Source organism: Dermacentor variabilis, chromosome 5, assembly GCF_050947875.1.
Source record: "Dermacentor variabilis isolate Ectoservices chromosome 5, ASM5094787v1, whole genome shotgun sequence".
Lineage (NCBI taxonomy): Eukaryota > Metazoa > Arthropoda > Arachnida > Ixodida > Ixodidae > Dermacentor > Dermacentor variabilis.
In genome coordinates, this window is record NC_134572.1 from 45,991,095 (window position 1) to 46,004,509 (window position 13,415).

General features: G+C 48.1%; 1 protein-coding gene across 1 annotated transcript in view; it reads left to right on the top strand.

The window, feature by feature from the left end:
- LOC142582518 (methanethiol oxidase-like) overlaps positions 1-13,415 on the top strand; it is a 73,685-nt gene that overhangs the window by 23,786 nt on the left and 36,484 nt on the right. The window contains exons 3-6 of the mRNA XM_075692337.1: positions 2,941-3,126; positions 8,083-8,200; positions 11,136-11,318; positions 13,018-13,199. Coding sequence (XP_075548452.1) covers positions 2,941-3,126; positions 8,083-8,200; positions 11,136-11,318; positions 13,018-13,199 — 669 coding nt within the window. The remainder of the gene's footprint in view (positions 1-2,940; positions 3,127-8,082; positions 8,201-11,135; positions 11,319-13,017; positions 13,200-13,415) is intronic.

The window sequence follows — 13,415 nt, forward strand, 5'->3', positions numbered from 1 at the left end:
TTCACATTCGTCTTTGTTCCTTTCTGTACAGGGCAGTATATTACACGGAACCTATTAAATGCCAAGCATTTCTTGGCGAACATTTGCCACTTTGACAGTATTTATCTAGCCGCCTGCGTCTTGGTGCTCTTATGGTCGTTGCGTTAACTTGGTATGTGCACCAATTTTCATAGTATGACAAGAGTGTATGAAGAAAATAAATGATAGGTCATGACACCAATGTCATGACATGCGTGTAATGAAATAGACGGTTGTTTTGTTAACTCGGTACGCTCCCCACACACTGCTTCGCATAACATCGATTCCCACAGGGCGTTGGATCTGCCAGCTTTTTCTATCATGACACTTAAGTGAAATTACTTGACCATTTGATAACTGTCGCTCAAATGGGTGGCAATGCGGTCCTTGTCTTTGTTGATTTTTTTTTCGCATAGGTATTTATACCTTTCGTACAGAAGCAATCTGACTGTTGCGTAGTAAATACAACTACCGGCGCCGATACTAACTGACCTCACTAGAATGTTCATTAACCTTGTGAAAAGTAGTTACTAGCTTTTACTTAGTAACTGACGCGACCTTTTTTTTTCTAAGGGATGTACTGATTTCCACCATGCTTGATTTACGCGCATTCATTGACACTGCTCCTCAACGTAAAAGCTTTCACAACGCTCTTGGTCGGTGCATGAACTGCTAGAAGTTTCTATAGCGACCGTTAGTGCAAGTCTTGTGCATGTCAAAATGTGTTTGCAGAAATCTTAATTTTTCGTGCGTTCTAACAAGTTAAGTGACGTTTCAGTTGCTGTAAGACTTCCTCCCATCTTAAGTGTGTTCCCGTAGACGCCACTTCTCCGTACTTACGCTAGAAATAGCTCGCCTCGAGCCAGAAACGTGGCAAACATTTCATTCTCACACTCACCAGCAAGCACGCCGTCAGACAAGCGCGATCTCTCATGACATACATTTATAAACTAAACAAGAGCCATGATACACGAATGACAAGAAGCACACGTGCCAAATGTGGCGGAGTCGTTTTAGTTTTAAGCAACTCGCTATTCCTTTCTGCACATCACACTTCACTGGATGACGCGAGCTGTGGCTTTTAACCGGCAAAAGGAGGTTCCAGGAAAGTTGTGGGCGGGCCCTGGTTAAACGCAGGCCACCGAGCGCGTTTAGTCATTTCCTAAACTGAGCCATCAGTTTTCTCTTCAGAATGCATGGCTTCCGGCTTTCCACACTCTGGAGAGAGAGAGAGAGAGAGAGAGAGAGAGAGAGAGAGAGAGAGAGATTAATCTAATTGAATCTGGAGATTTCAGCAAGCGTGCGCACAACTTACTTGGAAGGCGAGTCGGCTGGCCATACGTCCTCGTCGTCAGGTTTTTCCGCGTGCATGGCCCTGCCTACACGGACCTCGGCTAATTCGCCGCACGGGCGCAATTTGTCGGCGGTTGGTTCGTGCTCCTGGCTTCGAGGCTTTTTGCGTGTTCATGTAAATGAAGTTCCCGTTTTGCTAAACAAGAAAGCGCGAGTGTAAGCTCTGCGCAAATTAGATTCCGCAGATCTGCAGCTTTATTTTAGTACTTGAGGAACGTGCCCAATTACTTCTCCACTGTTCTGCATACGTCAAGTGATCGGTGTGGCGTTATCATTACGATGATAGCCTATTAAGGTCACACTGTGACCAACTCTCGTCGCTGTCTGTGACTGCTACGATCATGTTTATACCCGCCGCAGTGGCTCAGTGGTACGGCGTAGAGCTGTTGGAACACTGGCTTGCGGGTTCGACTCCCAGCCACTCACCGTGGTTGCATTGGTGGCTAGGGTGTTGGGCTGCTAAGCACGAGGTCGCGGGATCGAATGCCTGCCACGGTGGCCGCATTCCGATCGGGGCGAAATGTGAAAACAGCCGTTTTCTTAGATTTAGGAGCACGTTAAGATACCCCAAGTGGTCCAAATTTTCGTAGTCCCTCACTACGGCGTGCCTCATAATCAGATCGTAGTTTTGGCACTTAAAACCACACGTTTTTTTCGACTCCCAGCTGCGGCGACCACATGTTGATGTGGATGAATTGCAAAAAACGCTAATTTCACGTGCTTTGGGTGTACGTTAAAATCCAGCTGGTGTAAATTCATCCATTCTTCGGCGTTCCTCCACAGCTAGATCGCAGTTTTGGCACATAAAACAATGCAACTTGCCTAAAAAACAATGGATGGATGTATATTGAAGCTGATCCTTATAAAGGTAACAATGCACACACCGAAGAAAGCTCAAACAGGGGACAGGGATAATCTCGTAAAAGCGGATACTGTAAAATATTGTGTTCAACCGCCAATTTACTACCGCGCTCAGCGAGGCCCATATTATTTCCTCTTTCTAATTTGTATCTGTGCTAGCTTTCTTTCTCTTCTTTCGTGTCGTATTACCTCCCTCTCTCCCAAGCGTAGGGTAGCAAACCGGATCTTCCCTGCAGGTTAACCTCCCTGCCTTCCCCTTCACTTGCCTTTCTTATCTTTCTCTTTCCAACTTGTTGCTTGAACACGACTTGCCTGTATGAATGCCTTTGACTTAGTGGTGCCCTCCGCGCGAATTCCCTCTTTTCTTCGCCTCCCCCCCCATTGCTCTTTCTCATCTTTCTATTTCCCCTTTTCCCACCGTCAAGCGTAGGGTAGTCCACCAGAAAATTTTCTGTTTAACATTCCTGCCTTACTTTCTCCCGTCCTTTTCCAGTTTACCCGCAGCGCTATAATTCCCAGACAGAAAAAAAAAAAAATCGCCTCTTCGCTGCGACCTACGCACATCTTCTGTACGTAGTTGACCTTTGAAATATCACGGTGATTAGTAGTCATACGCGGCACGGCTCCTGATTATTGTTGGTCACGGGCATCGAGAAAGCTCATCCCGAAGTGCTCAAGCAGATGCTCGCCTTCACGTCGCGTGCGCAGGTGATCTACCGGCTGTCGATGCCGCACAAGGGAGACGAGCTGCACCACATGAACTGGAACACGTGCAGCAGCTGCTACGGCAAGCCCAACAAGCGGCGCAACCGGCTCATCCTGCCGTGCCTGAACAGCGACCGCGTCTACGTCGTGGACCTCAGCCACAACATCAGGAAGCCCACTCTGCTCAAGGTGTGTACGGCGTGTGGCTCACCCACCCGCCGCGGTGGTTAAATATCGCATTATGATGGTGAGCTTGAGGTCGTGGATTCGTTTCCTGGTCACTAGGCCCTCGTTTAAATGAGGGGGAGGGGGGCGAAATACAAAAGCGTTCATGACTAAATGAAAGCGGCGCTACCAGCCGGGAAACAAGGAGCACACAGAAGACGCGGCACTGTGTCAGCGGTCTGCCTGTGTGCGACCATCGATTCTAGCTAAAGCGTTCGTATAGTTTGATTTAAGCGTTCTTCAAAGAACTCCAGCTCAGGCGGTCAATATTTATCCAGATATTTCTGTAGTACGGCGTCTCGTAGCAAAAATATTGCTTTGCGATGCCAAATTCAATCACGTGATCGATCGATTGAACAATCGAGCAATCCATCGCTGACAGGAGGCTCATGAGACTGATGTTTTAGGTACCTTTCGGTTTCGAGAAAGAACCGCTAGAATTTTATCTCGTCATCAACACATCTATCGCTCAGAAGCGCAACACTTGTAAACATGCTTGCACCGGTTACTGACGCCCGCTGGTTGAAAGCGGCTTTCTTCTGAGCGTGTGCTCTGCCTGGGGTACAGGCAGAGCTAGAGGCGCCGTTCGTGCCTCCCGCAATGTAGTCCTTGGTATAGCTGTTGGTGAGTAACGCTTTGACACTACCTTGGCTTACAGTTGTGTTATCGGACGCTAAACAGTTGGCGGGAGAAAGCAGTTGCTGCTTTGAAAAAGTGTGCGAAAATTGCTTGTTTGCGTGATACACTTGCTTTTTGTTGTGGAACTTTCCGTCATTCCAGAAACTTTAACGTCGGACTCTCAATTCATAGCTGCTACAATGAATGGCGAAACGGCTCGCAAAGCCAAGCTTCGCGCGGAACCACTGTTCAAGTACAGCTTTCTGGGCGCGATCAATGCACGGTACCTTTTCCTCTCCGTAGGATTCGCTGCCTTCTGCAAAGGTCGCCTTGTGCGTGTGTCGGGAAATCGTTTCGGGAGGGAAGGTATATCTTTATTACTGAGCAGTCCATAAATCTTTTCAAGCGCTTCTGCCAGTGAGCCCGAATCATTGAATGACTTCAGCAGCACGGTTTGCACCGGGTGTCCTAGTTTCTCGAATGGCTGCGCCTTCCACGCTGCTATTGCTCTCTCCGGTCTCGATCGCTTTTCCGATTGCCCAGGTCAACCACGAGACTGACGACTCGGCCGCTTCGCGGCGCTGCTGCTTCATTTGAATGGTCGAAGGACCTGCCGGGATGCTGCGGCTGTGAGGTCAATGTGCGTGTCTCTAAGCGCACTTCCTTTAAGTCTTCGATTACCTACAAGCGTGCTTTCACAAGCGGAGTGATTTTTGCTCAGTTATCCGCAAATGCATCGGACACGGTTGCTCAATTGCTATGTTGTTTGGTTGCTGAGCAAAAGGTCGCTGTTTCGATTCCCGGTCAGAGTCCGCATTTTGATGGAGAAACGCTAAAGATGCTCGTGTATTTAACTGAGTGTACGTTAGCCATGTAATGCCTAAAGGAATTCATCCTAAAAAAAAACTTGGAACAGCTTGTTCACCTGTATTTCTGCCACTGGGAGTACATTTGTATATAGAAATGCGTTTTGGATTTATAACTTAATTAGTACAGTAGCTATTAAGTCTTGGTCCCCAACAAACTATCCGCAACTAAAGTCTACAGTGTTTCGAAAATGTTACTATATTGTCTATGCGCAAATGAACGGATTTGCACCCTTCAGGGTGCTTTCTAATTCAAGTCAGTTATGGAGGTAAGGGTGAGTTAGAGGGATGTGCATTCTTTGCAAACCGGGTTCCAGTTCGTTTATTTTCCTGTGCCTAAATAGTCATTCTGAGATTTTAATATAGCCCTACAAATGTGATGCGTTGGACATTAGTGGTAAGGGAAGCCACGCATCAAATTTAGCCCGGAACCTTCCTCTACGGAGCTTAAACTTAGTGAATCAATCTTGATATGTAGATCCACTAGAATACACCAAAGCTAGATTTTTCACATAGGGTTCACCGCCACTCCTTGAAAAATAAAATCACTGTTTAACGCTGTCTCCTAAGCTCAGTCACCATTCTGACAGTTGTCACGACAGCGACATTGCAAATACGGAGATGTTATGCGATGGAGTGCGCGGACGTGCTGGAAAGCTTTATGACGTCTTTTATTGTCACTGGCTCTACGTTTATCACAGGGCCAACTCTCTATATGTATATTGACACATGGCATACGAGTCATGCGCTGTGACACGTACGGGCTTGAGGGGTTGGAAGAAGAGAGCCTTTTTCGTTCAGTTTTTTTCCGGTAAAGACGTGGACTCCTAGCTGCCTTACAGAGAGCAACAGCTCCCACAGCAACAAGCAGCCGCCGCCTGCAAGGACTACCACACGAATTCGGTCCCTTGTCGTCGAGACTGTACATAGGGATGTCAACTACTACTACAAACAAGGCGAGGCAAACCCACGATGCGTAATCTACTTTCCCGTATATTTTTCATGCGCCACAGACACCCAGACCGTCCCACAGAGACACTTTTGAGGATGTTGAAGACTGGCTGGACCACTTCGATCGGTTTGCCTGCATTTCCGAGTGAGACGATGCTCGAAAGCTGCGTAGAGGTTACTTCGCGTTGGAAGACTCCGCGAAGACGTGGTACGAGAACCATGAGTACCTTGCGCTTCTGCGTCGATTATCGAAAATTGAATAAGATCACGAGGAAAGGCGTTTATCCTCTGCCTCGAATAGATGACTCCTTGGATCGTATGCGCAACACTACAATGGACCCATGGTATCGTCTGGTGCCCCGGGGACGAAGGCCTGCGGGGCAACGAAGAGGCGGACTGCGCAGCTCGAGGTCTCACTAGCCGAGCGGCAGACCACACCGTTCTTCAGCCCCCGACAGACCGACGAGCGACCCACGAGTTATTAACGACAGGTCAACAAATACTACAGGACCAACGGCTCGAAAGAACTCAATACGCTCCCCCACACAAAGCTCTCAATAAACTCCAGGCAAGGGACTGGCGCCGCCTGCAAACTAACACATACCCACACTTGTCTCGTCTACACGCAATCTACCCAGACAGTTATACGTCCCGAACATGTCCCTGGTGTAGCAACCACACAGCGACACTCGCGCACATAACACACGAATGCACCGACCGTCCGGGCGACGCAATTTCGCCACGAGTCACAACACACACACTCACTACGTGGTCTTGTTAGGCGAGACTCTCCGAACTGGACCTGGGAAGCCAACTGGCGACCCTCGACCAGGCCCGGCGAGCCGCGATCGCCAGTGGAGCCCTGTCAGAGGGAACCACCCAGGAATAAACCGCGCAACGGTTTCTGCAATAATAAAGTTTCTCCTCCTCCTCCTCCTCCTCCTCCTCCTCGATACTTTTGTTCCATGGATCTACGAAGTAGCTATTGGCAAATCGCAGTTGACGCGCGTGATCGCGAAAAGACTGCTTTTATTACTCCTGATGTCCTCTAAGAGTTGAAGGTCCTTCCTTTTGGGTTTCACTCGGCTCCAGCTACTTTTTGAAGAATGATAGACACCGTTCTCTCTGGACTGAAATGGCAATCGTGTCTCGTTTACCTAGACGACATGGTGGACTTTTCGGACACGTTTGAGCAGCACGTCCAGCACCTGCAGGCAGTTCTTCAGGCAGTTCGAACGGCTCGACTTTCTCTAAAATCCGAGAAATGTCACTTTTGGGTACGAAGAACTCAAGTTTCTTGGTCACGTTGTGAGCCATGCCGGCATCCGCCCAGATCCTGAGAAAACGAGCGCTGTCGCCACATTTCCCGTGAAAACAAATAAGCGCCATCTCCGACGATTTCTGAGGCTCTGTGGATACTAAAGTTATTGGTCTTCTGATGTGAGTGGACTATCTCTCTCGCCAAGCTCACAATACTCAACTAATTTTGCGCTACTCCAAGCTAACATTGCGTGGTAGCAATTCTTCAGATTGTTAAAAAAAATAGCAATGCAGGATAAAGTGAAGCCGCCAGTGTGATTATGATCTCATACCATCTTGACTGCATGTTTTATTCCGGAAAAATGGATCCTTTTTATTTTCTGAGGCATCTTTCTGGTGTCTTTCTCTCTACCCGCTCATCCATATATTGCAAAGTATGCTGGCTCTTGCTCAAAGGGCTACCACTGGTGCAGCAAGAATTATAACGCAAGGCGAAGCAGTAAGGCACCGTTTGTCACAGATGGCTTGTTCTGCTTTATGCGCTTAGTTGCATACCTTACCGTTTCGTCCACCAGTTCTTTTAATAACGCCGAGACAGCACCTTCCTTTATTGCTAAAAGGATTGAACTCCGCTTGAAGCTTTCGTCTACTCCGTATAATGCTAGTAGCCTTACCGCTAAAGAGAAGCTAGTAACTGTATAGTGTAAGAGTCTGGCGCTTTGACGGATGCATCTTTGTGTGATTCTTGGGTTATCTGGTTAAATCATGCTCGCATGTTTTCAAACGAGCGACATTGCTTCTCCAGATAGTGTGGAACTATTTGAACGTCCATTCATCAGATGGTTAAGGGAAAAGATGAACCCACGCTAACGTAACACGAAAACGTTTCCTGGTATATCGTGGTTTGTAAGCGGGGCGAAAGGCGGGAGGCCAGTACGCTTTATTCTGTTCGCATCTATTCTTCGTAGTTCAGGCAACTACACTAATTTGCCAAGCGCATATGCCATAATTAACCGCAAGAAAACGAAGTACGTTTTTCTATGACGACGCCTACTGCGGTATTACAAAGTGTTGTCCGATGCTCCTATTTCCAAGCTTGTCTGCCACATTACTTTATTCCTGCAGCGCAATCGACGCTTTATAGTTACTTGCACGCTCGGTTGCGGAAAGCTTGCGAGAAGTTGCCAGCTGCGACGAGCCTTCTAGAGCGAAAGTTCGTTCGCAGGTTGTGGAACCTGAAGAGATGCACGCTCTTGGCCTAGCTACGCCTCACACGCCTCACTGCCTTGCCGATGGCAACGTCATGATCAGCACCATGGGCAATCCTGACGGCAGCGCCAAAGGTAAGCGAAACTTCGCCTAGAAAACTAGTGCTGGAAGTGTTACGGTGCTGTGTGGTGACAGTATGCGGTGACAGTGACCGATTGTGATTGTGTGTCTATGCTCCTTTCTTTCTTTCTTTATCTCTATTTTGTTATCAGTTTACCTCTCCCTCCGCCCTTTCCCCAGCTTAGGATAGCAAACCGGATCGTCCCCTCTGGTTAACCTCCCTGCCCCCCCCCTCTCCTTCTCTCTCTATCTCTATTTCTCTCTTTCTCTATTTCTCTCTCTCTCTCTCTCTCTCTCTCTCTCTCTCTCTCTCTCTCTCTCTCTCTCTCTCTCTCTCTCTCTCTCGCGCGCGCGCGCGCGCGCGCTTCTACAACGCTTAACGTTGTTCACAACACCTGTACACTGCACTACATTTGAGCCGCATGGTCCAAGAGGTGCGCAATCTATGCCGCGTCTGGGCTGGGTCGATGTCGAATATCAGCCCCTTCAGATATGTGCGTTCGCGCCCGCACACAAAGACCATATAATTGTTGTTTTACGATGAATTTCAGGACATTACGTATATAACAAGCCATGGCTTTTTGGGAGTGCACGTAGCACGCGTCGTTAGCAGCAACACATCAGACATGCAAAGCGCTTCGGATATATAGTACGACGCCAATGAAACGCCATTCTTTCAGTGTCTTTATGAAGGTATTTGGTCAGTGCGTTCCTGCGAGAAAAGTAACACAAGAAAATGAAATGGGGTATTGCAAGGCAAGTCTCCTTAAAATGAACGACTGCTTTTTACGTTGCGGCAATACAGGCATTGTGCATCATTGATGTGTGTGGCCACGACTGGCAGCACATCTTGGAGATAGTTCTATGGAAAGATTCTTCTAAGACTTATTTCCAAGATGACATCAAGTCAAATGATTAATGTTCCATGCAGCCCACCTGAACCTAAGGTACATCAGGGAGGCCTCTGGCCGGCTTGGTCCTTTAGCCAGGAAGGGCTGCCGAAGTGGCAAACCAGATTACAATGACTGGCGACCACAACGACTGAATCTATCACCTCCCCCCCCCCCCCCCCCCACCGAGTTAACGAGTGCTCTGGCACGGCTGTACACGATTGGACTAGCCGAGTAGTCATTGTTTGTAACCTTAGAAATCGGAGTGATGCAGAACACTGCTACTCGCAGCGTTCTGCACTCGTTACACAGCTGGGCTGTCTGGCTGAGGCTATCCAGTGTCCCGGTGCTCCACACGTAGTGCGGGCGACGTTGTTGCGTATAGGACATTGTACAGTACAAAGCGATGCAAGCGCGATACTCGGAGCGCGTATTGGCTGGCTCTTTTTGCGCCTTTTGTGGACTCTAGGGTGAGCCGATTCACTGTGGTCTGCTATAGAGGCGAGAACCTGCGTCGCGCATTGTGATTGCATTTGATCACCCAGCACTCGATTACCGGTGGCGCAAAAAAGTGCCGACCGCCATGCGGCCCGACATCCCGTTTGAATCGCAGTGCACTGTGTATTCAAAACAGACGTCTCGCGGTCTTCAAAAAAAAAACGAAAAAAAAAACGGCAGCTGTATATAAGGGGTTCGTGCTCGCGTTTCCGCGTAAGATAATTATTTTCTCCTATATTCGAATAACAATCTGCAGCTACCATATCTGCAGCATGTGTGCAAGTGCTACTTTGAACATTTTCTGACGCAATTGACTTTTAAAGATTAATTTAGTTCAATAGGGCACTTGCGCTGGGCGGACGGCCTGGGAGAATGAGAGTGCATGCTGCACTTCACTACACGTGCTGGTTCTTGTGTGACGCGGTCTAACGTCCGCACCAGTTTCGCTGTACATCCACTTTCACAAGGTGGAATGGAGGCGTATTTTTTTAATTGGCATGGACTTCGCCTGTGTGCTGATGCTGAGCAGGGACGATTTAAGGCGTTGCACCAGGGTGGTTGGTCTGGCTGGCACGACATCGCGCGTTAACTGGTTCGCAAGCTGCCGGCTTCCATCCTTTAACCTCGATTTGCGTAAAACTGGTTTCTTAAAGAAAACAAAAGAAGTACAACAGTAGATTTCTACCGCAAGTTTCACGGCTCATATATTGAAGCGCGTGGGATCCTCAGACGTTGTTTCAAGTAGGTGTGCTTTGCAAGCTCGCCAGCTAATATTCGTAAACAACAATACGTGCCGTAAACAGATTAAGTTAATTAGCGATTTTTCTTCGTTTATTACGCATTTTAGCTTCTCGTGAGTAATGTCCGTCGCTTCCAGAAATCCACCTCACGCTATCCTCCACAGGCGGTTAAAGATTCTTCAAAGTATAAAAAAATGCACCCCAGCCACCAACGGGCCACAAAAGAACGGGAGACGTAATCAGGTCAAAGTGCCAGATACGACGTACAAAATTTTGCGCAGCGTGAAAAATAGCTGGAAAAGCCACGATGCGCGCCTGTCTTTGGGAAGGCGAAAGCTGCACTTCCCAAGCATACGCATATCACTCTAAAAGTCCAGTAAGAGCGGAGCAAGAAAAGCTGGAAAGAGCCAGACAAGCGACATTTATCAACACCTCTTGGCTGATATTTTAGTTTCTCTGCTCATTTTTCCTCGTCGCTGTCACTTTTGTACCTGAATGTTGGCTTCCGCCCGGTATTTAAATGTGGATATTTCGATAAGGTATGCGTGTTGAACTTTCGTTCTTTCTATTCCACTTGAGTCAAGCTTATTTGCATAGTTATTCTTGCGAACCTCAACGTCCTTACCGGTTTTTACGTTGCCTGGCTGGCTTCGAATGTTTTCTGCTTGCACATTAATCATTCTATGTTTATGTCAGTGCTTCGTCATCTCTGCGCACGTGTAGCTGACAGCTGCGTAGTTTTTCATCGTGAATCTTAACGAACTCGCCACGTTGCCGCCTTGTTTCGTTACTCGCATCTTATTGAACACTAACCTTTACAGGCTGCTTCTTCGTGCTTGACGGCAGTACGCTGACACTTCGAAATGTGTGCTCGACGCCGTGCAAATGTGCGGCCTTCGGCTACGACTACTGGTACCAGCCTCGACACAACGTTATGATCAGCAGCCAGTGGGGAGCCCCGTCGGCCTTCAAGAAGGGTTTTGACATGAAAGACGTGGAAGATGGTGAGTACGGCTTGCATCGAAAACGTTGAGTTCTTTTTCTCTTTGAATGTCCAAAACGCGTGCTTTGTAAGAAACTTTTTGATCGGACTTGTGAGGCGCGAATTTCATGCGGAGTTTTCGCTTTCTTTTTTACTGGCAATAAATTTCGTCAATGTACTGCTTGTATGTCGTTTTTACTGAGTACGTGTTGACTCCACCGCAACAATGAGCTAAAAGGACGCGCCCACTACAGAATAAGCGACAGCCATTTACAACCTAGGTAGCACGTAGTCTGTGTGTGCTTATCTTTACCTTCCATCTGTCTCGCATTTACCCTGCAGTGTGAAGTATTAAAGGGGACGTTTGTCATACAGTTAACCTCCCTGCCTTTCGTATCTAGTTTCTCTGTGGTTGTGGCGTGCACTTAAGTGACGCTCGTCCTCATGCGCAACAACAAACTTAAGCCTCCGCTCCCCCGAACACTTGGTTGACTGGCGGCATAGTGCAGCTATGCGGAACCAGCTCACATACGCGTTTTCTTGCACCTTGACGGATTACGTGGCTTCTGTCAAAGACCGCACTGTCAACGTATCTGCATCCACAGCCTGCGTGCTTGCTCCGGAAAAAAAATTAAGCTTACGCGGCTAGCTAGAGTATTATGTAGAGGTCGTCATGCTTGGAAGGGGATAAACGTATGGAAAGATTAAAGGGCAGCTATGACAGGAAGCCTTAAAAATAGCTCAGCGTTATCTCTGTGCCCGTGTATTTCATTGTGCTGGGCAGGGGATGCGTTGGCGTGCTGTACGTGTACGTTGATCTAACTGGTGTAGCACGTCGCTTCTATATGGGAGAAGGCAGCCAATGCAGCCTCTCACGCGGTCCCCCGCTAGGGAATGAACAGGCCAAGTCATTTTCAGTAAAAGGAAGGATATGGCAAGTTAAGGTAAGGTTAGTGCGATGTCCACGGAAGTGGCTTGCGGCAATTTTATATCCTCGTACGTTAGAGCCTGCGTCCTACCAATCTGACCAGGGAGCAAAGGAATCGCTCTAATCTCCTTGTCCTTCTGCGCGCGAGCACGGGGAACTATTGCGTTGCCCAGCCTCGCAATGTTCAAACGTTGGTCCTGCGCATTACCCAGCTTGTTTGTCACTTGAAATGGCGCGCGTGACTGCAATACCGGCGCCATATTTCCCGGACGGGGCTCTCCGTCCTCACAATATGCCTGTTAGGAAAGTCGCGTGCCATGTACGACGTGGTCTGTTTTTCCCGCTATATAGAAAATGGTGGACATAGAAGCGCTTGCTGTAAATGCGTCTAACATTTCTGCCCTATAGGAGTGTGCAAGTTTTGTACTTTAACTGCAGGGTTGCTCTTGTATGCGCCGTTCACAGTGCCGCTCTCCAAAAAGTTGGCAGTCCGGACAGGCGAACGTTTCTTGCTTTTATTTCTACCCCATGGAATGCATTCCTGCACAAAGATTACAGCACTGATGCACGCTTTTAAGAAATCAATTCAGTAACCTCAAGGTTATCTTCTTTGCCACATTATCGCGCGACAGAAACCGTAGGAAATTGCCTACGACAGTCACTCGCTCTTCTAGGAAATATCTCATTGGTATGGTTGGTCCAGTATACTTCCAGTCAACATATCTGCCTTATGTCTCGTTCTACTCTACTGAATATTGAGTTTACACGGTATTGCTGGATCGTTTGTTCTCAGGAAAGTATGGCACTCACATTGACGTCTGGGAGTGGCCGGGAGTAATTCTTCAGAAGAGCCTAGACCTGGGCCCTGAAGGATTGATGCCCCTAGAGGTGCGATTCCTGCATAATCCGGAAGCCAGCGAGGGCTACGTCGGCTGCGCTCTGGGAAGCACTGTGTGGAGGTTCTTCAAGGACCAGGTATATATTTGGTGGTTGCTGTATGCGCGTACAAGGCAGCCATAAAGCTCTTAAATACTGGCGCACAAGTGAGCTTTAGCCTTCTAGCTTTCCGCAGCGGGATGACAATGACAAACACCAACTTGGCGTACAAAGTCCTAGTAAAGCGCATAAATGGTTATTCAAACTACTGCTAGGAGCTTCCGGGGTGGTCAGTCAGTCCAATCAAACCTCCAC